The sequence below is a fragment of the Bos javanicus genome, chromosome 5 (genome assembly GCF_032452875.1).
Source record: "Bos javanicus breed banteng chromosome 5, ARS-OSU_banteng_1.0, whole genome shotgun sequence".
Lineage (NCBI taxonomy): Eukaryota > Metazoa > Chordata > Mammalia > Artiodactyla > Bovidae > Bos > Bos javanicus.
Window position 1 is genome coordinate 104,721,146 of NC_083872.1, and position 25,547 is coordinate 104,746,692.

The 25,547-nt window shown below is 52.0% G+C and overlaps 1 protein-coding gene across 1 annotated transcript in view; it reads left to right on the top strand.

Moving 5' to 3' along the window:
• Positions 1 to 25,547, top strand: part of VWF (von Willebrand factor) — a 159,127-nt gene that overhangs the window by 89,556 nt on the left and 44,024 nt on the right. The window contains exons 20-34 of the mRNA XM_061418164.1: positions 1,809 to 1,969; positions 6,180 to 6,283; positions 7,326 to 7,464; positions 10,667 to 10,801; positions 12,125 to 12,271; positions 15,508 to 15,648; positions 15,783 to 15,896; positions 17,485 to 17,641; positions 18,420 to 18,578; positions 19,239 to 19,374; positions 21,231 to 22,609; positions 24,124 to 24,240; positions 24,323 to 24,463; positions 24,750 to 24,893; positions 25,160 to 25,324. Coding sequence (XP_061274148.1) covers positions 1,809 to 1,969; positions 6,180 to 6,283; positions 7,326 to 7,464; positions 10,667 to 10,801; positions 12,125 to 12,271; positions 15,508 to 15,648; positions 15,783 to 15,896; positions 17,485 to 17,641; positions 18,420 to 18,578; positions 19,239 to 19,374; positions 21,231 to 22,609; positions 24,124 to 24,240; positions 24,323 to 24,463; positions 24,750 to 24,893; positions 25,160 to 25,324 — 3,339 coding nt within the window. The remainder of the gene's footprint in view (positions 1 to 1,808; positions 1,970 to 6,179; positions 6,284 to 7,325; positions 7,465 to 10,666; positions 10,802 to 12,124; positions 12,272 to 15,507; positions 15,649 to 15,782; positions 15,897 to 17,484; positions 17,642 to 18,419; positions 18,579 to 19,238; positions 19,375 to 21,230; positions 22,610 to 24,123; positions 24,241 to 24,322; positions 24,464 to 24,749; positions 24,894 to 25,159; positions 25,325 to 25,547) is intronic.

Consider the following 25,547-nt stretch of genomic DNA (forward strand, 5'->3'; position numbering starts at 1 on the left):
CACCATAATTCAAAAGCATCAGTTCTTCGGTGCTCAGCCTTCTTTATGGGCCAACTCTCACATCCATATATGACTACTGGAAAAACCATAGCTTTGACTAGACGAACCTATGTTGGCTAAGTGATGTCTCTGCTTTTTAATACGCTGTCTTATATGGGCTATTTTCAACCTCTTCTTCCTGCCTCTCACTTTACCCAAGACCCTCCCTCTGACCCAGCTCTGTGACCATGTTTGTTTTTCCAGGGCCCTGGTGGGGCGTTTGCCCCCTCTCTCTGCAATGGCTGGCTGGTTGTGGAGCATCTCAGCCTATAGCTGGGGCAGGATCCGAAACACGCGGGCGGCTCACCAGCTGTCAGAAGTTAGGACCTTGTCTTAGTCTGTTCAGGTTGCGTAACAAAATACTGCAGACTGTGGGCTTGTAAACAGCAGATCCTTACTTCTCACAGTCCTGGAGGGTGGAGATTCGAGAGCAGGGTGCCCACATGGTCAGGTGAGAACCTGATTCTGGGTCCTCACTGTGTCCTCATGTGGTGGAAGGGGCGAGGGAGCCCCATGGCGTGTTTCCTTAGGGTGCTAACCCCATTCATGAGGGATGATTGGTCACGCACCCTCATAACCAATCTCCTCCCCCAGCCCTTGCCTTCTAACCTCTTAACCTTTGGGGGTTAGGATTGCAGCACGTGAATTTTGGGGGACACAACCATTCAGTCCATAGCGGACCGCAAGGTCACTGCATCCCTCTGCCTCTTTCTTCCTTCCGCTCTCTCTCACTGAAGCCTTTCCCCCACGACATCACCCCTCTCGGCTACATTCTACCTCTTAGGTCTTTCATGCCTTTCTTGCCTAGAGTTGTCTGCTTGTCTAATCACTGGAGGGTATCTTTTTTCAAAGTCAGGGAACTCCTAGAATTTCATGTGATTTGGAAAAATCATTTAACCTCTTAGGGTTTTAGTTTCCTAACAGACGTTTCCATATAAAAATGAGGCTGGAAATTCTGACTTTCTTACCCATACGAGGTAGTAAATGCTCTATATGTAAGATAAAAATGCAATCCAGCGCATCACGGTTTTTGAAAGACAGGCGCTGTATCAGTCTTCTGCTGCCATCATTTATTCAATCAGGCAGTGATACTAATTGTCAGGAAATGTATCAGTGAACAAAGCAGATATCGCGCCACCCCCCCCCCCACTTTCATGGAGCAGATATTTTAGCCTGTGGGTGGGGTGGGTGTGAACAGTCAACAAAGAAGTAAAATAAATGGTGCATCAGAATATGATGTCAGGCGATCAGGTGGAGAGTGACAAAGCGGGGGTTGGGGACAGGTAGGAGGGTCCAGGGATGGAATGTTCCAGGTTTAAATGGAGGGGCTGGGACGGTTGGGGGCCGGGCAGAGGAGGACATGTGAGCAAAGCCCCCTTTAAAGTTCCTGTGATTAAGCTAATTTTAGGAATGATTGTGTTGGGGCAAAGGTTCCTTTTTAGCACCTGGCTAAATCCTGGCTCTGGACGTTTCTGCGGTGTGTCCTGATTCAGTGTAGTGGGCAGCAGCAGGGTCAGGGGATGAGGAACATGGGCCATCGGAGGGGTGCTGAGCTCAGCAGAAGTGCCTTCAGTGTGGGCAAAGGTCAGAGGTCAGATGATAGATGAAGCTGCTGCCCAGGGCCCGGCTGGAGGTCAGGCAGTGCCGTGTCCCAGGGTGTGTACAGCCTGAGCCTCTAGGGTGGAGTGACTGCAGGCAGGGGATGAAGTACAGGGTAGATGGCAGACCTGTTCACCCCTCCGCTGATCTGTGGTTTTCCTGACTCCAAGGCAAAAGGAGCCTGTCCTGCCGGCCCCCCATGGTCAAGGTGGTGTGCCCTGCTGACAACCCGAGGGCCGAAGGGCTTGAATGCACCAAAACCTGCCAGAACTATGACCTGGAATGCATGAGCACTGGCTGTGTGTCCGGCTGCCTCTGCCCCCCGGGCATGGTGAGAACCCAGATTTTGTTGTTTTTTTTTTTTTCCCATGAAAGATCAACAAAAATGAGGGGATTGCTCTAGAAAAGTTCCCAAGCCTTTTTGTGCAAAAATTCTTGAATGGACCACCTGCGTTTAAATTATACCATTACCTGCATCCACCACGAGGTGGCAGCAAACCACAGTCCAGGGCCCGTCTCTCGCCCTCCAGCCAGGGCTGGACACAGTCTCCAGGCAGAGCCCTAGACTCAAGCTTTCAACACTTCCTGCCACACTGGAGGAGACCAAGGACAGAAAAGACACAGAACCATTCAAGGATACACAATTGTGTAGTGGAAATCCTGGTCTCCTGTCTCCCAGCCCCAGGTGTACCACTGTCTGCGAGATGCTCACTTAGCTCTGAAGTCTAGTGGCCACATCTTCCAAACTGGTACCCAGCTCTGCTGGCACCAGGGAACCTCTTGGCAGAGGGGAAGTGTGTTTATTTCCCTGGTCCTTTGAGGCCTGATTTTCTCGCTGGCCCACTGGGAAGCCTGAAAAGACTTTGGCGCTGTTTTTATTTGGTTTTGTTTTAAATTAATTTTTATTGGTGTATTTGGATTTACAATGTGGTGTTAGTTTCTGCTGTGCAGCAAACTGAATCAGTTATACATGTATCCACTCTTTTTAAGATTCTTTTTCCCATATAGCTCATTACAGAGTATTGAGTAGAGTTCTCTGTGCTGTACAGTAGGTTCTTATTCGTTATCAATTTTATGTTTAGTTGTGAGTATATGTCAGTTGCAACCTCCTGATTTATTTCTTCTCTCCCTTTCCTTCTTGGTTGGGGCTGCTTCTTGAAAGCTAGAGCTTGGGCTCAGGGGCACATCCACAGAGAGCCTCACAGGAGGGCATTGCAAATCCTATGAAATGTAATCTTAAAAGGTTCCAGAAAGCCCTCCTGTCTCAAAGATATCTCCTATACTTCCTATGGTTTGTCACCTTATCAGATTTACTAAAATATGATAGGTATGAAGTTAGTTTGGTTAACAAAAAAGAACTTTAACAAAGCTTCTCTTATAAATCCTCATAGGAAGTCATTCACACTTTAGTGAGAGTTAGTTCATCAGATTCTTTCCTGGTAGCAAACATGCATTGAGCTGGAAATATTAGCAGGGAGGACATAGCGCAGTTGGAAGGCAAAAAAAAAAAAAAAAAAGGTTTTGGAGAATGGGTCAATGTGGAGGGGTGAGGTGGGTTTTTTTCAGAGAAAAGTGACAAAACCAAATTTTTTCTACTTCATAATTTTTCTTCGGGCCGATTGAAACCCAGGACCAAGTTCTCAGCGCAAACCTTTCTTGCTCAAGATGTCATGAGTTGATGAACAAACGTGACTACTATTTCTGCCTGTTCTCTTCTGAAGTCCTAAAAGGACAATCGTTACTTTTATTGTATCATCCTTCTCGTGTCCCAATGTCCAAGAGACTGACTTGCACAAAATTCACTTGGGGCTGCAGTGCCGGCCCACCCTCCATGTGGGCCATTCACCTGGGGCTGCAGTGCCGGCCCACCCTCCACCCTCCATGTGGACCATTCACCTGGGGCTGCAGTGCCGGCCCACCCTCCACCCTCCATGTGGACCATTCACCTGGGGCTGCAGTGCCGGCCCACCCTCCACCCTCCATGTGGACCATTCACCTGGGGCTGCAGTGCCGGCCCACCCTCCACCCTCCATGTGGACCATTCACCTGGGGCTGCAGTGCCGGCCCACCCTCCATGTGGACCATTCACCTGGGGCTGCAGTGCCGGCCCACCCTCCATGTGGACCAGGTCTCATCTACGTCCCGTCCATCTTCTGCATTGTGTCTTTATCTTTCTATCTCTGTGGATTTTTAAAAAAAAATGCTTTAGGACTCTGGGTGATTCAGCTGGGCTGGTGGCGTTAAAGTTGAGAGCCTCTTAATGGGAAACCTTGCCTCACATATACATAGGCACACACACATATATACACACATGCACACAGAGGTGCACACGCATATAGACACACTTATACTCACATGTATAAACACACACACAGGCACCCACACATATACAAGACACACACACATACGCACACAGAGGCAAGCACACATACACACACACATATACACATATGCACAGATACACACAGGCACACACATATAATACAGGCACACAGCCATACACAAACATGCACCTACCCACACATACACATAGGTATACACACATATACACACACATACACACACAGGCACACACAAATATAGACACACACACAGGCACACACACACATAGACACATATGTACACTCGTGTATATTAATACACACACATGTACTCACATATACACACAGGCATGCACACATACACACACACATATACACATATGCACAGATACACACAGGCACACACCCATACACACACACGCACCTACCCACACATACACATAGATATGCACACATATACACACATACACACACAGGCACACACACACATAGACACATATGTACACTCATGTATATTAACACACACATGCACTCACACATATACACACATGCACCCACATATACACACAGGCATGCACACATATACACATATGCATGCACATACAGAAACACACAGGCATACACACATATATATATAGGCACACACAGGCACACAGCCATACACACACATGTGCCTACCCACACATACACATAGGCACACACATATACACACAGCCACAACACAAATATAGACACATGGGCACTCACTTATATCAACACACATATACACCCACACATATGCCCACATATACCCACACACACACAGGCACACAGCCACATACATGTGCCCACACATACATGCGGGCACTCACACACACAAATGCACACGTGCATACACAAGGAACACACACATATACACATGCACACAAATGCATGCATATACACTAGCACATGCATACAAACACATGTACATGAATGCACATATATACATATTCACACACATAATTTCAGTCTATGATCCCTGACATGAAAGCCTTATGTTCAGCCCAAGATCACCCTGTCCCAGGGCTCCAAGCCTAGGGGTCCCAGGCTTGTCTGTGGAGCAGTGGGGTCATGTGGATGCTGGGGCACCCATACCAGAAGCTTCTCACCCTTGGGTGGCTTTGGAACCAGAGTGCTGTGAGTCCTTCTCTCAAGGTCATGCAGAGCGGGAGTCCAGGGCTGCCTCCTGGACTGCCGGGATGGAAGCAGATCCCTATGTGGAGTCAGAGGGGCTTGGCCAGCTCTTCCTGAGCCCACCGGGGCCAGTGGCTCTTCTCAGTTCTCCCCTGCCCCCTCGGCGGCATCCCGTGAAGAGTATAACTTGTCACGTGGTAACTCCTCGGCTGGTGGAGGGCTGGTGGGGAGGAGGGCAGGTGCGTCAGACCCTCAGGAGGGGACTCGTGGGACTTGAAAACCCCCAGCTTCTGGTTCTGGTCCATCCCTACCTGTGGCCAGTATTCCGCTTTTACCTCCAGGACATTAAGTACATTGTTAACCGATTACTTCATTTCATTAAATCTATTGTCCAGTTTCTTCAATTATAGAACATAATATGCTCAGTGAAGAGCAATCAGAAGAAAATTTAAAAACCACAGAAAGAAAATCAAACTCCCTTATCCCACCCCCTCAGAGGCAACTTCTAAATTCCCTTCCAGACAGTTTTTGAAGTATATATGTATATATTTTTTCATAATTGAGACTATATGTATATATAGTTTTTTATCTCTTGTTTTAAAAATTAACAGAATAAGTAGTTCTCAAAACTTTTAAGATTTTGATATTTCCATTGGCCAATATCACCTGGAGATTCCTCAATGGGCTTAATCATTTTCCTATTGTTGAACACTTAATTGCTCCCACTTTTTTTTGAGTGGTAAATAATTGCACATTAATCTTTGCCCATAACTCTGTTACCTTTAGAGAAATCCCCTGGAAGAATTACTTGGTCTAAGGAGATGCATGTGTCAGGGGCTTTTGACATGTGTTACTGGAGTCTCCACTGGGTCCCAGGGCTCCTGCCTGCAGCAGTGTGTGAGGGCAGAGGGGGTCAGAGCGTCTCCAGCTGAGCCAGGAGGACCAGTGTGGATGAGAGCCAAGCAGGGTCTCCAGCCCCAGTCTGGGCGTGGGCTCCCCGGGTTGCCTCTGGCCGTGGCTGTTCACTCACTGTGGCCCCAAGACTTTCCCTTCACTTTCCCTCAGGTCCGGCATGAGAACAGGTGTGTGGCCCTGGAAAGGTGCCCTTGCTTCCACCAGGGCAGAGAGTATGCCCCCGGAGACAGGGTGAAGGTCGATTGCAACAGCTGGTGAGGCTGGGAGCGGTTCTGGGGGTCCTGGGGGTAGGTCGGGGAGGGGTTTGGTCACTTGCCTGTTCCCCACTCCTGGGAATGTGACTGCACCTGTCCTTTTCCCTCTGCCTCTGTTTCTCCATCTGTCAAATGGGAGAATCTTTTTCATCCCCTGGGCTCGCCCTGGATGGATGCTCTCTGGAAAGCAGTGTTTCCCTGCAGGGAGGGGGCAGGGGAAATATAAGGGCTGTGTCCATCACTGCATGTGCAACCAAACTGCCCCAGGGCACCAGGCCGGGGTCCTTCTGTGGCTTTATCCTGGTCCCCCTCCTCCAGGCATATTGTGAGGGTGCCTGCCTGGAAAGGGACCGTCCTTCACCCAGTCCCTGACTCTGCTCATCACCCCGCCTTTCTTTGGGGCCTGCAGAGCTTTAGGGATGGGCCAAGGGGCCAGGCAGGAAGGGGCTGGAGGCCTGAGCATCCCACTGCTGACGCCCAGAGTGGACTTCCTGATGTTGGTTCTGGTATGGAGTGGGGAGATGGGGGTGTGGGCAGCTGGCAAGTCCCTGTGGGTTTATACACATTGCTGCCCACACAGACCCTCTCCCAGCAGAAGTTCATGGCTGGTCACCATTTCTCTGACTCAGAACTTGCCTGCTCTTCTGTCCTGTGTGTTCCCTTAGCCTCAGAGGGGCTTTTGGCCTTGGGGTCCATTGTATAGAGACCCAGTGGCTCTTCCCAGGTAATGTCTTGGGAGACTGGGCTTCAGCACGTTTGGAGCAGGTGGTGATAGTGTCACCTCGGACAACTGGGGCTCTTCTTTGGTCATTTCCCCCTTGTGATGAGTGGGTAGCGTGGCTTCCCTGTCCTCCTTGGCCCTGTTCCCTAAAAACATGGGGGTTCATGACTGCAGAGCCCCACGAGGTCCAATCTGCAGGCCCTGAAGCCACCTACCAGTTCCGAAGGCCTCCTGGGGGTGGGTGGCACCCTGGCTGCCCTGATGCCGGACCTGCCCCTATATCCGGTGGCCTCACCCTCACCCCCTATCTCCTGTCCCCAGCGTCTGTCAGGACCGGAAGTGGAACTGTACGGACCACGTGTGTGATGCTAGCTGCTCTGCCCTGGGCCTGGCTCACTACTTCACCTTTGATGGGCTCAAGTACCTGTTCCCGGGGGAGTGCCAGTATGTCCTGGTGCAGGTGAGACCCGGGGAGGGGGCTCCCAGGCTAGAGCTGCTTGTGGAAACAGCTCTGGGGGCTGGTTTCTAATGGAGTGACTTCCCAGTCCCTGGAGAGGCAGGGCCTCAAGACCCCGGTGACTGCCGACTTGCCTCAACTCCCTGGACGCCTCCAGGGATGGATGGAAACTCATTGGTCGACTGGCCTTGGTGTGGAGCAGGCTCCCGTCACCCCAATTCCAGCACAAGGGAATGAGAGAAGGGCTTCTTTCCTCCTGGCAGACACAGCTTGGTCAGGGGACCAACCATGGCGAGTGGCGTCGGGGCTGGATTTTGGCCCCGGCACCCTCTCTGCCAGCATCCTTGTGCAGTGGACAGCCCGCTGGGGATGGCGGAAATGACCCCTGGAGTTTCCTTCCCTTTCTGTGATTCTGTTCCATTCCATCTATTCTGTTCTGTTGTCTTCTACAGCATGTCTCCTACTTACGAGTGAGTGCTATTCTGAGAGCACTCTATTCTGAGGGTTCTGTTCGTATGTCCAGTTTGTTCACAAGTCCACCTAAGTAAGCTTAGGTACCCAACTAACACAGTTGGCTATATTTTGTACTATACTGTAACAGGTTTATAATACTTTTCACACAAATAATACACACACAAAAAACAAATACAAAAATAAAGAAAACATTTTTAATCTCACAGTGCAGTACCTTGGAAAGTACAATAGTACTTTACAAAAAAGTAAAATAGTACAAAAGTACAACAGCCCAACAGCTGGCATACAGGGGCTGGCATCGAGTGACCAGGCAAGAAGAGTTACTGACTGGAGGAGGGAGAGGAGCGGGGGAGATGGTGGAGCTGAAGGGCCAGCAGCGATGGGAGATGGAGGGAAAGCTGCCCGTTCACTCACACCTGACGTGATGGTTCCTCGCTAGAACACAAGTTGCACGTTTGCAGCTTTGAAAGTTTGCCACCTGAAAGTTCATATGTAGGGCGCTCCTATTCTATTCTATCCTGTCATATCCTGTCCTATTCTATCCTATTCACCGTTTTCATTTCCAACCCAGTGCAGCTCAGAGTGGGGAGGGGGTGTGGGGTAGAGCAGATCCTACTGCCCGCAGGGTGGGAAGCAGCCCCAGGGGATCCTAGCTGTGGACTCAGGGCCGCTCTGCCCCCTCTCCCGGTGGGTGGACTCCTGGGCGTGTCTCTTGCTGGTTGACAGCGATGTGGGTGAGCAAGGAGGGCTGGGCTCTCTATTCACGACAGTGAGGAGGCTGGACTCTGCAGCTTAAACAGCTTGCGGTCTGTTCATCTCCCCTCTCCCGAGCCGGGGAGGAGGGGCTCGGTGTGGTCTGGAGGGAAGACCACAGACCCACAGGAGCCTCAGCCCCGGAGTCAGGGCTGCAGGGAGTCGGGCGTCGAGTGAGATGGAGCGTGACACCTGCCTGGCGTGGGGGGAAGGAGCCCCCTGCCTCTGTCCCCTGCCCCAGATTGGCCCTAGAGAGGTGGGTGGCATGCTGGCAGACGGGCATGCACCCCATGAAATGGTTTTACGCACCCCCAGGTGCCCTCTGGGGCTTCCCCACAGGTCGTATGTGGAAGCCCACCTTTGTTACCTGTGTGCCCTCCAGCCTTGGTAGCAAAAGAAGGGGTGACCCAGCTCTGGGGCTCCACCCTCAGTCAGGTTCAGATCTGGGCACCCAGAAAGCACAACAGTTCAGTGCAGTGAGAGGAACTGGTCAGACCCCCTGCCCTGGCTCTGCCTGCCCAGTGAAGCTGCCCAGGTGGGCAGTCGTGCCCTCACAGAGCTGTGCCCCTCGGGGGGCTACTAGTCCTGCCCCACAGCCAGTGCTGATGTCCCCTCGATGCTCTTCCTGGGTCCCCTCCCTGACTCCCCTTCCTCCTTTGGGAGGTGTTCTCAGGACTAAACCCTCCCCTTCAGAAAAATCTCAGCTGGTGACACAGTGCTTCTACCTTTGTTCCCTCTTACAACTTTCACAATCCCATTAACCCAACCCTAACCCGTTTAACCCGGCAATCCCACTAACCCAAAACAAACGCATTAACCTGACGACCCCATTAGCCTGAGACAAACCCGTTTAACCTAAGAGTCCCGTTAGGTTGGCTAATTCCGTCTTACAGAGGGGCACGTCCTACGTGTGGTATGTATGTACGTGTGTATGTGTGTCTATGTATGTGCAGAGTGTGTATTGCATGTGTTATCTATGTATGTACACGTGGGTGTATGTGTGTATATGAATGTGTCTGTATATGTGTGTTTGTGTGTGTATGTGTGCACTTATGTGTATATGCATGCGTGTGACTGTGTATGAATGTGTACTCTGTGTTATGCATGTGTGTATATGTGTCTGTGTGTATATGAACGCATGCCTATATGTGTGTGCATGTGTGCATGTGTGCATGTGTGTATGTGCAAAAGTGTGTATTGTATATATGTTATGTGTGTGTCTTTGTGTGTATATGAATGTGTGTCTGTTTATGTATATGTGTATGTGTGTGTATGTGTGCAAGTGTGTATTGTATGTGTGTGCTGTGTGTGTGTGTGTATGAGTGTGTGAGTCAGAGAGGTAAGTGACCTACTCAACATCATCCCAGATGTGGCAGAAACAAGCCCGCACCTAGCTTTTCTAAGTTGAGTGGTTTTCCCCATCACACCACAGCGACAGCCACGACGGGAGGTGTTTCCCAGAAGCGTGTCCCTTTCTGCTGCTTTTCTGTGTAGACCCCAGCGAGGACCAGTGCCTTCTAGAGGTGGCAGCTCAGCTGGTGTTGCTGGGTCTGGCGGTCTTTGGTTACAGTCCTGGCCAGCCACCCAGGGGACTCCGCTGGAGCTTGGATCTGCCAAGTGTCGCATGCCTGATGGTGTGGGTCCCTGCTGAGGCTGGCCCAACAGGCTCTGGGGCGGGGTGGGGGATCAGCAGGCTGATGTGTCCACCTTCCGCTGTCTCCCTTCTTCCTCCCTCCTGCCCCTCAGCCCTTCTCCCTGCCTGACTGTAGGCGCTTGCTCATGGCTGATGGCTGAGGATGGCAGTCTTGTGAGTGTCGTCTGGCTCATGAACACACAAGCGCACACACACGTGCATGTGGTCATGGCAGCCTCCTGTAACACTCCCTTCAAAGGCCTGGGAGCACCGACCACGGGTCTGCTGGTCTGGGCAGGGGTGGAAGGATCGTGTTTCTCTCCTGACATCCACCCCTTTCCCCAGGACCACTGTGGTAGTAACCCCGGCACCTTCCGGGTCCTGGTGGGAAATGAGGGGTGCAGCGTCCCCTCCCTGAAGTGCAGGAAGCGCATCACCATCCTGGTGGAAGGAGGAGAAATAGAGCTGTTTGACGGGGAGGTGAGTATGGGCTGGTGCCCCACCCTCAGTGCCCCCGTTAGCTGATGGGGAGCAGTGCCCAGCATTAGTTCAGGACACGTGCGGGTGGAGCACGATGCTGCTGGTGGAGAGACCTCACCACGTCCCGCGAGGGGGGCAGCTGCAGATGGTGATGGATTTAGTAAAAGGAAGTGCAGACACGTGTGGAGGAGGGTGTGTAACTGTATTTGCACCAGTGTAGGAAGAGCCAGGGCGGACTTGGGGGGTAGTGGAGGGTGGGAGGACTTTCATATGGGAATACGTGTGTACACACACATATGTTATATGTCCACAGTCATGTTATTACAATACACACATAGACATATGCATATATAAACATGCATTATACACACACAAATATACACATTTGTGTACACACACACACATATATATTATATACCATAGTTATATGAATTATATATATATGCATGTACACACACACATATTCTACACACACATACATATGTATTATGTACCCATGGCTATATGTATATATACATATATACACACATAAACACATGTATTATACAAATATATATTATAAGCACACATACACACAAATACATACATATTATATACCCATAGCTGTTTGTATTATATATACAAACGTATACACACATTTACATGCATGTATACATATATATTACATACCCACAGTTATATGTATTATACACACAAATGGATGCAACACATATAAATATATTATACACACATATACATATATATTATATATTCAAATGTATACACACATATACATACAAATGTATACACATATGTACATACACATAAATATTATATCCCACGCACATATATAATGTGTACAAAAGTATACACACATACATACACATGTATACGTATGTACCCACATTTATATATATAATATATACAAATGTCTGCACGCATATATACACATACATTATACATGCAAATATTTTATACATACATATATATTAAGTCTCACATTTATATGTATTATATAATGAATACACACATACATACATGCATTATTCACACAAATATATATACACACATATACAAGAATACGTGTTATATATACACATACATATACAGGTATATGCACATATATTGGAGAAGGCAATGGCAGCCCACTCCAGTGTTCATGCCTGGAGAATCCCAAGGACAGAGGAGCCTGGTGGGCTGCCGTCTGTGGGGTTGCACAGAGTCAGACATGACTGAAGCGACTTAGCAGCAGCAGAAGCATACACATATACAAGCATACATTATATATATACACATGTATACACACATATATGCTATCCCTTACTGTCCTGGTCTCTCGCTCAGGTGAACGTGAAGACGCCCATGAAGGATGAGACGCACTTTGAGGTGGTGGAGTCTGGCCGGTACATCACTGTGCTGCTGGGCAAGGCCCTCTCTGTGGTCTGGGACGGGCACCTGGCCGTCTCCGTGTTCCTGAAGCGGACGTACCAGGTGGGTGGCCTTTCTCCACTTCCTCCCTCTTTGTCTGCTTGCATCTTCAGCTCCCTGAGCAGCATCTGGGATCCCCACCCCCAGTCTCAGGGGGAAGGTGGGTGGTCACCTGGTTCAGCCTCCTCCCAACACAGATAAGACTCAAGGATTAGAGTTCACCTTGGCTGTTTCCGAGACAGTTGCCCGTGGGCAGGATGGAGGGTCCTGGACCCTGCAAACAGTCCCTTGACTGGCAGTAGGTATTTTTAAGGTTTCCTAACCTAAGGAGCAAAACCCATCATGCACAATGTGACTATAACACCTCAGAACATTCTGGGTGCACCTCCCATGGAGCCCAGGCCAGCACCTTCCAAGGGCTGTGGTGAGATGGCTCATCAGCTGCTTGGGGGGAAGCTCGTGATGTCTGGCCAGGTCTTGACGGTTTGCTGGGACTTCGTTTCCTCCACGCATGTATGTGATGAATGCTCTGTCTGCCCTGGTGGCAGGACCCACGTTCCCAGCATTCTGATGGCTCATTCTCAGCTCGTATCTGAGTGAGGCTGCTCCTTGCGACCCCATGCTGTTTCTGGAGAGCATCAGCAATGCACTCATTCCATTATTCAACAAATGCTTACTAAACTCCTGTTATGTGTCAAGCACTGTTCTAGGTACTCTGGGTATGGGGAAAATAACTTACTATTGATACAGTGAGGGGAGAATCTGTCCTTGCCTTTTCTAGCTTCAGGAGACTGCCTGCATCCCTTGGCTGTGGTCCCATCCTCCACCTTCAAAGCCAGTAGCACAGCATCTTCTGCTCTCCGTTTCCCTCGGTCTCATCGCCTTTCTCATTCTGACTTCTCCTGCACCCTGTGATCACTCTGAGCTCATCCAGGTGACCCAGGACAGTCTTCCTGTCTCAAGATCCTTGACCTAACACACCTGCAAAGTTCCCTTAGCCGTGTACAGTGACATATTCCTGGTTCTGGGGATTAGGACGTGGACATCTCTGGGGCCGGCTGTCGTTTTGCCTACCACAACCCTGCCTGCTTGCTTAATCGCTCAGTTGTGTTTGACTCTTTGCGACCTCATGGACTGCAGCCCACCAGGCTCCTCTGTCCATGGGATTCTCCAGGCAAGAATACTAAAGTGGGCTGCCATGCCCGCCTCCAGGGGATCTTCCTGACCCAGGGATCGAACCCGCATCTCCTGTGTCTCCTGCATTGCAGGCAGATTCCTTACTCTCTGAGCCATCGGGGAAGCCTGATGGAGGTCATATTCTAGTGGGGATATTATGTGTTTTATATTTTAAAGATTATATATATATTTTTAAAATATATTTTTATTTATTTTTTGGCTGCTCCAAGTCTTAATTGCAGCCTGTAAACACTCTTTAGTTGCAGCATGTGGGATCTAGTTCCCTGACCAAGGATCAAACCCACGCCCCCTGCATTGGGAGCGTGGAGTCTTAGCCACTGGACCACCAGGGAAGTCCCTATTATGTTTTTTTTTTATTATTATTTATTTATTTGGCTGTGTTGCATCTTAGTTGTGTCATGGGAGATGTTCCATTGCAGGGCAGGGACTCTCTAGTGGTGCTCGGGTTCAGTTCAGTTGCTCCACGGCATGTGGGATGTTAGCTCCCCGACCAGGGATCAAACCCACATCCTCTGCATTGCAAGGCTGATTCTAGACCACTGGGCCACTAAGTATTTTAGATGGGTTGGTCTGATGAGACTCGTCTCAGAAAGTGTGAGAAGAGTCTTTGGGGAAGAGGGAAGGGAGTCGTGTAAATATCCTGACTTTAGGCAGATGGCACAGCAGGTGCCAAGTCCCTGAGGTAGATGGTGTTTGTGTTGAACAAGCAGACCAGGGTGGCTAGAGAGGAGGGGCTTGAGGTGATTGGTGGTCAGTAAGGACAGGGACCAGGCAGGGCCATACTCAGGGGCTGTCAGGCCACGTAAAAATCTTTGTCCTTTTGCCCATCTATGAGAACATTTTTCTTACATGTTTCCTAGCAAAACAGAATAAATCACCTCTCTTTGTCTCAAGGCAGGACTTCAAAAAGGTTCTAAAAGCATCACCTTTTCTTTTCCAGGCTGATTTTGTCCACTTAAAAAAATTTTTTTTGGCCATACATCGCGGCTTATGAAATCTTAGTTCCCTGACCAGGGATTGAACCTGCACCCCCTGCATTGAAAGGCAGAGTCTTAACCACAGGACTGCTGGAGAAGTCTTTGTCCAGTGGTTCTTATGTGATGGTTTTCATCTATTCATTCATTAGTTGGTCAGGATTTGTTGTATACTGCACCCCCTGATAGGTGAACATGGAGAGAAGTAAGATATTATGTCAGCGCTGGTAGCATTTAGTATACAGCAGAATCCTGGCCTTCCCTGGTGGCTCAGATGGTAAAGAATCTGCCTGTAATGCAGGAGAACTGAGTTAGATCCCTGGGTCGGGAAGATCCACTGGAGAAGGAAATGGCAACTCACTCCAGTATTCTTGCCTGGAGAATTCCATGGACAGAGGAGCCTGGTGGGCTATAGCCCACGGGGTCACAAAGACTTGGACACGACTGAGTGACTAACACACAGGGGATCCTGGCCAGCTTGCTCTGGACAGGCTGCAGTTGTCCAGGGAAGGCAAGCAACTGTCCACAGTCAAGTGGGACTAGAGGGCTCCTTCCTCAGACCTCTCACACTCTCATTGATGTAATGCTGAACCAGCTTCTCTTCTGCTCAGACCCTTACTGGGGCGGCTGACGGTTTATACTGCAGGGATCAGGGCCCTGGCTGCTTAACTGGCCCTCCGAGGGACCTGGGTGTGCTGCTTCTCTCTGTGAATGATCTTGGCTTCCTTAACCTTAACATGGGGTCATTTATGTTCATTCTGAGAAGGGGGAGACAGAGGATGAGATGGCTGGATGGCATCACTGGCTCAATGGACATGAGTTTGAGCAAATTCAGGGAGATGGTGAAGGACAGGGAGGCCAGTCCATGGGGTCACAGAGAGTCGGACACAACTGAGTGACTGAACAATTACAGCATGGGGGTCAGTGCAGAAGCAGGGAAAGGGCCTTGGCAGGGTTGGGGCTTTGCTGACCACCCTGGTCTCCCTCTGGGCTGCCCTCCCATCCCCTTCCCTCCTCCTCTTCCTCAGGCGAGTCTGCCTCCTGTGCTGCCTGGAACTCTCCTCCTCCTGACTCAGCCAGTTTTCTCCGAGGTTTGCAAAGCTCACGCTCCCCCTACTTGTCCCCCAGGAGCGGGTATGCGGCCTGTGTGGGAATTTCGATGGCGTCCAGAACAATGACCTCACCAGCAGCAGCCTCCAAGTGGAGGAAAACCCCGTGGACTTTGGGAATTCCTGGAAAGTGAGCCCACAGTGCGCTGACACCCAGAAAGTAGGTTGGGTCCCCTCTGCTGTGCGCTGTGGGTCGTGTGGCCTGCAGGGGGCGGGGCTTGGGGAGAGGGACTCTTGTTTGCTTCCGGATTGACTGTTCTGGGTCCATCTGTGTTCTCCCTCTTGGTTCCCCAGGTGCGGCTGGACTCGGCCCCTGCCATCTGCCATAACAACGTCATGAAGCAGACCATGGTGGATTCCTCCTGCAGGGTCCTCACCAGTGATGTTTTCCGAGAGTGCAACAGGCTGGTGAGGGCAGCAGGGGGCCTGGGAGACAGGCACTTCTAACTGTGGATGCTTCCAGGAGCTTTAGAAATGATCTGTAGTTGCTCACCTCTTGTGGCTTCAGTCTGTGAAAGAAAAGGAATAATCGATGTCTTATCAGGAAAGCAATGCTTGGCAAAGCCTTTTTCTTCTGTGCAATGGTTGGCTCTCTGTGCATCCTGCCTGAGCTGCCCTTCTGGCCTCAGTCTTGGGGCTTGTCCCCCACAGGTTACCTTATCTCTAACCTCAGAATGGTGGGTTCCCTTCTCCTGCCCCTGCTGTGTCTCTGGCCCCAGACATCCCACCTGTGCCCTGGGCTCCCAGGTCTTGTCTTACAGAAACTCTTCTGGTCTTACAGCCAGATTAAAAAAAAATTTTTTTTTGGCTGCTCTGCGTGGCATGTGGGATCTTAGTTCCCTGACCAGAGATTGAACTGGTGCCCCCTGCATTGGGAGTGCAGAATCCCAACTACTGGACTACCAAGGAAATCCCCTTAAAGCCAGATTTTGAGCCTGTATTTTATGGCTTCTTTGGATGTCTTTAACTCACGTGGTGATGAGGAATTTCTCCGCAAAAGGTTCAGTGTAGGTTTCTGTCTCTGTCTGAATGTATATATGCGCACATGTGTATCTGTGGGTACGTGTGTATTTGTATATGTATGTACACATGTAGGGGCAGTCACAGACAGGTGCCCAGGCCTGCTGCTTCGTCGTGTCGCCCTCGTGGGAGTGGCTGAACACCTGTGTTTCATCTCTTCCTGTCCAGCCAGTGAATTTTAGTCCCTCAGCACCCAGAAGCATAGGTAGGATCCCCTGGTTTGGTGGAGACCCCGGGCGCCTGAGCAGGAAGTGGGGAAGCAGTGAGAGGGTCAAAGAAACCAAGGCTGTGGGGCACAGTGAGCTGCTTAATGTCCGGTTCATTCCAACCGCAACTCCCCCGAGCAAGGCTGGTGTGTGGGGGTCAGGTGTGCGGCAGGTGGAAAGTGGGAGGTGGTTAGGGCTTGAATGTAGATGGCAGGTGGGCTTCCCCTAGGGTAGGTTTGGGGTCGGAGTCCAGGAGCACTGGGCCAGCCGAGGTCCAGCACATCAGCCTATAGCATCTTAGCGGGACAGTATGGGTGGTCCTGATGGGTTTTTGGTTTTCTTGGTCTCTCTGCTGAGTGGAGGCCAGGAAAGAGTGTGTGTGTGTGTGTGTGTGTGTGTGTGTGTGTGTTGTGTTTATATAAAGCACCCAGACTCCCATGAGGGTGGAAATGGGTTATAGGGATGGATGATGGCTCATCAGGTGCCTGGAACAGATGGGTTGAAAGGAATGTTCTTCTGAAAAATTCTCAGGCACATCTCATCTATGAGAGGCTGGCAAGCCTGCCTTTTCCCCCCTTTTCTGGAATCCAGATGAGAACATAGGATTTCTACCTTTTTACCCACCCCCTCCTGGAGACTATGGCCTCACATCTCTCCTTCTGCTCTGGAGCCGCTGTCCCTACTCTGATCAACGGCACATTCCCTCCTGGCCGAGGGCCAGAGTCCCCAAGCGCAGCCCTGGGTCATGGCCACCCGCGCCTCCCTTGCAGGTGAACCCCGAGCCGTACCTGGATGTTTGCATCTATGACAGCTGCTCCTGCGAGTCCATCGGGGACTGCGCCTGCTTCTGTGACACCATCGCTGCCTACGCCCACGAGTGTGCCCAGCACGGCCAGGTGGTGACCTGGAGGACAGCCACACTGTGCCGTGAGTCCCGCGGTCCCTCGCGATCCTGGCCGTGCACCCTCCCCTCACACAGCTGGACCGTGAGACCCTGGGGGTGGATGCTTTGGTGGGGGAGAAAGACCCACTTGGGGGTGAAAGCCGAGGTGGAGGGGTCAGGACACAGGTGTGTGTGAAGAGGGTCAGGATTGAATAGAGCAACAGGGAGAGCCTCTTCTGGAGAAATTCTGGGAGAAGAAGAGGGAGTGGTGATGAAGAGAAGAAAGAGGTCAGTGTGCCTGTAATTAGACTCGATCACATTTACCATCACAAGCGCTTCCTTGGTGGCTCTGACGGTAAAGAATCCTCCTGCAGTGCAGGATACCGGGATTTAATCCCTGGGTCGGGATGCTCCCCTGGAGAAGGGAATGACAACCCACTCCAGTCTTCCTGCCTGGAGAATCCCATGGACAAAGAAGCCTGGCAGGCTACAGTCCATGGGGTTGCAAAGAGTCGGACACGACAGCCACTAAGCACGCTTCACACCACTGTGATCGAGCAGCTCAGATACTTATGTCACCTCTTCCTCCCTGTGTTGAGCGACTGAACATTTTTATAAGGAAAACAGATTCAGAACCACTGGGTTCCTGGTTGGGGGGCTCTCAAAGCCCAGATGCGTCGGACGTGGGTGACTGTGTCTTTCCTCAGCACCACTGTCCTCCCCCGGGCCGTCATCCCCACGGGTCTCCCGCCATCTGTCCGGGGCTGCATGGGGTTGTCTGGGGCCTTAGTAACCATCCTGCCTGTTTGGGGGTCTGCACAGCCCAGAATTGTGAGGAGCGGAACCTGAAGGAGAGTGGGTACCAATGCGAGTGGCGCTACAACAGCTGTGCTCCGGCCTGTCCAGTCACGTGCCAGCACCCGGAGCCCCTGGCCTGCCCCGTGCAGTGCGTGGAGGGCTGCCACGCACACTGCCCACCCGGTGAGGCCCTGGCCCCCTGTGGGGATGGAGTGGAGGGTGGGGCTGGTCCTCAGGAAAGTGCCGCCCCGTCTTGCTTCGTCTCAGCCTCGCCCAAGGGCCCTTCTGTCCCCAGCCCCATCACCCTATGTCCTGTTTCTACGTCCTTCCACCAGAGCCAGGCCAGCTGAGATTTTTGCCAAGCTGAGTTCCCGTGTGATGCTTCTGGGGGCCAATTGATGGGTTTATCATCTGGAGCAGCACTTTCTGATAGAACTTTTTGCAATGCCAGGAGAGTTCAACTCAGATGTGGCTCATTGTGTCTAAGGAATTGAATGTTCAGTTTTGTTGATGTTACTTAATCTACATTCAAATGTAACCAGCCACTGGTTGTTAGTAGCTACAGCAGTGGGTAGCACAGGTTGAGAGTTATCAGGTATCTTCTTTGGTGGAGGAACAAAAAGACCCCTGGTGATAAGACCTGCTTCGTCCTGGCATTTGGAGGAGGCAAGGTAGGAGAAGGAACCCCCTCTCCCAATTTTGTAGGTGAAAGGATGCTCCCTAAGTGATTTGGTGGCCCTCGGGGGAGGCAGGCACAGCTGGGACAGGCCCTTTGGTGCCAGGAAAGTCTTCCTTGCAGGCAAGGTGGGCACTCTGGCTCCTAACGAGAGGCTTGTCACGCAGGGAAAATCCTGGACGAGCTTTTGCAGACCTGCGTCAACCCCGAGGACTGCCCTGTGTGCCAGGTGGAGGGCCGGCGCTTAGCCTCCGGGAAGAAAGTGACCCTGAACCCTGGGGACCCTGAGCATTGCCAGATCTGGTAACACAGCACCCCCTACCCTGCCCCTGATTGTCTGAATAATCAGCCTTACTGTCAAACCTGGGGGCCTGCTCGGAAGTGTCCGTTTGGGGAAGGATGTCTTGTTCTTGTTCGGTTTGCCTCTCTGTCTTTGAGGACAGACTAGATTTCTTCCCCAGGAAACACCTCTTAGGAGATTTAGGTTTTTATCTCTTGTTGCTGAAGGAAGGGCCTGGCCTCTTCTTGTCCCTGGAGGTGGCATCTGGTCTGGGGACAGGCATCTATGGATAGCAGATTTCTTGTTTACTGGACATTGGGACGCAGGTTGGGGGAAAGTGAGGTGGAGTCCCTGACCCTGTAGCAGGGCTCATACACTGCGGGCCACCGCCAAGGTGGCCAGGATGAGGCTCTCATAACTGGAGGGAGGCATGGGTCACTCCCCCTACCGATTGTAGGGGCCCCCTACTGCCCCACTGCCTGATTGCCTCTGGCAGCTGGCCCTGGGGAGGTGAGGAGGGGGTTGAGCTCTGAGCTTCTTGAAGCCCTGCTCCTAAGTCGAGAATTTATGTTCCAACATTGTATGCTCAGCACCACTCCTTATGGGATCCTAAACTCGAGAACTTAAACTCGCTGAGGAAGAAAGGGACCATTGCCACGGCTGCGAGGGCCAGACCCCGACTGCTTTCTGCCCGGGTGGATTTTCTAGCAAACACAGAAAAGTCGAGAATCTGTCACTCCTGCTTTATCAGCCAAGGATGGAGGCCCTAAACCACGTGCAGTATGAGGAAGTAGGAGTCGACTTTCTGTTAAGACCTTGCCTGCCCCCGGCTGTGCCGAGGAGTAGGGGTTCTGAGCCGCAGGCGCATGGTGAGGACAGTCACCTGGGCACACGCTGCAGCTGCAAGCCCGTGTGGAGAGCGGTTCTGGAGCAGGCTGGGGACACTGCTGGGAGGCGCTCCACAGGGATACTCCGGGGCTCAGGGCACTGCTGTCTCCCCACTCTATTGCGATGCTGAGAGCAAGTGGCCACAATGGCTGAGAGTGCCTGCAGAACAAGGTTCTAGCCTGAATGGGTCTCCATTCTCCTGTGGTCTGGCAGACCCTGCCACTTTCCAGGACCCTGGTGAAAGGGAGAGAAGTGACCAGGGGACTGGAAACTTGGCACGGTGGGGTGATAAGTTGTGTGGGGGCTTGGGGCTGGGTGTGGGGCATAACCAGATCCTGGCATGTGATGGGCATAAACCATCTGTCCATTGTGGGAAAGAATGAATGAGTTAATGTTGTTCCCCATCTAGCATCTTGGAGACCCGAGAACACCACCCCCAGTACTTTGTTCTGCCAGATAAAGCTGGGATTTCAAATCTTTATTCATCTCTCCAAAATGATTTTACTCCAGTTTTCCTTTCTTCCTTAAAGCCCAACATGTTAAACATGCTACGGAATTATGCAGCTTAGACTCTGTTTAATAAATACTGAAAAACATATATCTTCAGCAGAGCATTTACAAGTCCTGGTCAGCATCAACATTACACAGCAGTGTTTGTATTTGGAGATATTTGGGAGAAGGCTTGAATTATAATTAAATATTTATGTTGCTAGAGGCATAGGTTGAAAATCAGTCAAATTTGAATGGCTGTGTGGACTGCCGAGAAAGAAGAAAGATTCATTTTTAGGTCCTAGGTTGGGTAGGAGCTTTGGTTTTTAAGGGACTCACAACCCAAGGGAAGTGTGTATGTGTATATGTGTGTGCATGTGTGTATGTATGTATGTGTATATGTGTATGTGTATATTTATGCGTGTATATGTGTGCATGTGTATATATATGTGTGTATGTGTGTGCTTTTTTCTGAACCATTTTGGTCTCTCCCCTCCTGCAGTCACTGTGATGGTGTCAGCCTTACTTGTGAAGCCTGCAGGGAGCCGGGAGGCCCGCCCCCCACCGAAGGCCCGGTCACCCCCACAACCCCATACGTGGAGGACATCCCGGAGCCGCCCCTGCATGACTTCTTCTGCAGCAAACTCCTGGACCTGGTTTTCCTGCTGGATGGCTCCTCCAAGCTGTCCGAGGCTGACTTCGAGACGCTGAAGGCATTCGTGGTGGGCATGATGGAGCGTCTGCACATTTCCCAGAAACGCATCCGTGTGGCCGTGGTGGAGTACCATGATGGCTCCCATGCCTACCTCGCGCTGCAAGACCGGAAACGGCCATCTGAGCTGCGGCGCATTGCCGGGCAGGTGAAGTATGCGGGCAGTGAGGTGGCTTCCACCAGCGAGGTCTTGAAGTACACGCTCTTCCAGATCTTCGGCAGGATTGACCGGCCTGAGGCCTCTCGCGTGGCCCTGCTGCTTACGGCCAGCCAGGAACCCCCCAGGCTGGCCCGGAACTTGGTCCGCTACGTCCAGGGCCTGAAGAAGAAGAAGGTCTCTGTGGTCCCCGTGGGCATCGGGCCCCATGCCAGCCTCAAGCAGATCCGCCTCATTGAGAAGCAGTCATCTGAGAACAAAGCCTTTGTGTTAAGTGGCGTGCACGAGCTGGAGCAGCGGATGGACGATATTGTCGGCTACCTCTGCGACCTCGCCCTCGAGGTGCCTGCCCCGACCCTGACGCAACATCCCCTCGCCGCACAGGTCACTGTGGCGCCGCAGCTCCTGGGTCCTTCGCTGCCGGGACCCAAGAGGAGCTCTGTGGTCCTGGATGTGGCATTCCTCCTGGAAGGCTCGGACGAGGTGGGCGAGGCCAACTTCAACAGGAGCGCAGAGTTTGTGGAGGAGGTGATCCGACGCATGGACGTGGGCCAGGACGGCATCCACGTCACAGTGCTGCAGTACTCATATGTGGTGACTGTGGAGCACTCCTTCAGGGAGCCACAGTCCAAGGACGTGGTCCTGCAGCGACTCCGTGAAGTCCGCTACCGAGGTGGCAACCAGACAAACACGGGGCTGGCCCTGCAGTACCTGTCGGAGCACAGCTTCTCCGCCAGCCAGGGGGACCGGGAGCAGGCGCCCAACCTGGTCTACATGGTGACAGGAAGCCCGGCCTCGGACAAGATCCAGCGGATGCCTGGAGACATCCAGCTGGTGCCCATCGGCGTGGGCCCCCGCGTGGATGTGCAGGAGCTGGAGAGGGTCAGCTGGCCCCAGACCCCCATCTTCATCCAGGACTTCGAGAGGCTCCCCCGAGAAGCTCCAGATCTGGTGCTGCAGCGGTGCTGCTCCGAAGACGGCCCGCACCTCCCCACCCTCGCCCCTGCCCCAGGTGTGTGGGGGCTTGGCGTTGGAGTGAGAACGTGGGGGGCTAAGGGCTGCCTTGGTGGAGATGCCGTTCTCAGGCTCCAATCTGTCTCTCTGCTCTGTGTTTTCTGTCATGTCCTGCCTTCAGGGAGAGGCATCTGTGGTCTTTTGAGGGGGAAGGATCTTTTCTTATGGGCTTCTGCGGTGGCTCAAATGGTAAAGATTCTGCAGACCCAGATTCCATCACTGGGTTGGGGAGATCCCCTAGAGGAGGGGCATGGCCACCCACTCCAGTATTCTTGCCTGGAGAATCCCTTGAGCAGAGATGCCTGGCAGGCTACAGTCATAGGGTTGCAAAGAGTCAGACAGAACTGAGCGACCCAGCATGCATGCATCTGTAAGATGTGGATAATAATAGTGCTTACTTGTAAAATGCTTAGAACGGTACCTAGCACATAGCAAGCACTCAAAAATGGTTTATCTCCCCTGCTATTATTACTACTTTCTTAACTGATACTAACGACTGATCAGTTTCTAGTTCTTCTTTATTTACTTACTTATTTCTGGCTGTGCTGGTCTTTGTTGCTGCACTCAGGCTTTTCTCTAGTTGTGGTGAGCAGGGGCTACTCTGTGTTGTAGTGCAAGGGCTTCTCATTGTGGCGGGTTCTCTTGTTGCGGATCATGGGCTCTAGGGCGCTTGGGCTTCAGTAGTTGTGGTTCCCCAGCTCTAGACTGCAGGCTGAACAGCTGCGATGCACGGGCTTAGTTGCTCCATGCATGTGGGATCTTCCCGGACGAGAGATGGAACCCGTGTCTCCTGCTTTGGCAGGTGGACTCTTTACCACGGAGTCCCTGGGGAAGCCCCATCCCTAGTTGTAGAGTATCTTTATTTGGAGTGTTTGGAACCATTCCAGAATCACTAGCCTTCTTTCATTGTCTGTGCTTTTGTTTCTTGGTTTTTATCTGGGCTACCGATTTATCTAAACTCTTGTGATCTCTCAGTAATGGCTTCATCCAGTCTCAGAATGGCATTTGGGGCAGAGTTTGTTTCCTCACGGTGATCATGACCCTGGTCCCAACCATCAACATGAGCTTTAGGCCTTTGCAATAGAATCACCTTCTAGCTCCTCACGTGCCGCCTGAAACCCACGGACACACAAGTCCACCTTCCAGGGGTGCTTTGCTCTGCTTCCTTTGCCATCCACCTGTTTTCTGCTCCAGTCTATTGTTGGATTCTAGAAGAGCTGCAGCCCCCGAAATGGAGGGACAGAATGCCTCTGCCTCTTGCTGCTGCCTGTGGTGTTTAAACTGCCTTTGGGCGTGTTGGCATCCCCCTAACATCTCCACACCTGGGGTCTCGCAGCCCCCTTGCCTGCCGCCTGGCACCAGCTGCCACACCCATGCAGGACTGGGGGACATGCCTCCCTTATGTGGCTCCTCCCAGTCCAGCGCCCTGCACACACTGTCCAGTGAGTGTCTGCTTCAGGAGCCTGGGGCCTGTCCCCCGCTGCCCTTGGCCACTCCCTCCTGTCTCTGCAGACTGCAGCCAGCCCCTGGATGTAGTTCTCCTCCTGGATGGCTCCTCCACCTCTCCAGCCTCTTACTTTGACGAAATGAAGAGTTTCGCCAAGGCGTTCATCTCAAAAGCCAACCTAGGTGAGTGAGGCGCCCGAAGCAGGGTGTTTCGGGGGCTCCCCGCTGATCCAGAGCGTGACTCCTGCGCCCCGTCTCCCGCCAGGCCCTCAGCTCACCCAGGTGTCGGTCCTGCAGTACGGAAGCAACACCAACGTTGACGTGCCCTGGGACATACACGTGGACAAAGCCCACCTGCTGAGCCTTGTGGACCCCATGCAGCGCGAGGGAGGCCCCAGCCAAGTCGGTAACGTGGGTGCGGGATGGGGGTAGGGGCCGCGTGCAGTCCCTGCTCCTGGCACAAGTGACCGAGTGACCCCGGCTGGCCGTCGCTCCTTGGCCTTAGTTTCCCTTCCTGTAAACTAAGGGCCGAGACATTCTTCCTCCCCTCACCTGTATGTGAGCCTCTCCGAGTCTCCGAGTCATCCCGTCTCAGGGATCCGAGGCTCCATCGGGAGATGGCGTGCTCAGCTGGCCTCAGGACCCCCAGTCCTGAGTCAGGACTGATTGTGCGGTCCACTGTCTGTTCCCAGGGCAGGCACTGTCCTTCGCGGCACGCTACATTACGTCCCAAGTCCACGGTGCCAGGCCCAGTGCCTCCAAGGTGGTGGTGATCCTGGTCACAGGCTCCTCCATGGACTCAGTGGAGGCGGCCGCCGCTGCTGCCAGATCCAACCGTGAGTGTCCAGGGTTCAGTCCTGTGGGCCGGGGGGGTGGGCGTGGAGTGCGGGGTGAGTGGAATGATGTAGCATCTTAGTATCTCCCTGGAGAACAGCTCATTTTTTTTTTTGTAGTTTTAAAAAAATTCATTTCTAATTGGAGGATAATTGCTTAAAAATATTGAGGCTCTACAAGTGGCTGGGTGAAGCTTCAGGCCAGACCACTCTGAACCCACTCGACCAGAGGTGGGCACAGACCCTTTCTCGTTCCTCTGTAACCGCAGGAGTGGCCGTGTTCCCCATCGGGATTGGGGACCAGTATGATGCAGCCCAGCTGAGGGTCTTGGCGGGTCCGGGGGCCAGCTCCAACGTGGCAGAGCTCCAGCGGATCGAAGACCTCCCCAGCATGGTTGCCCTTGGCAACTCTTTCTTCCAGAGGCTATGCTCTGGTGAGTCTTGTGATGTCTCTCTTATCCCCTCAAAATAGAAGCAAAAGCAGTGAAACCCATCTCGACACTAGAAGGTTCCCATACGTGAGATTTGGCCTTGAATTAAGACTGCTTTATAGGCCATGATCTATAAATTTCTGCTTGTGGGAGATTGTAAGACAAACCTCCAAGGGGCTGCCAGAAAGTTCTCTGTGTATATACTTCCTTCCCTCCTTACTGTCCT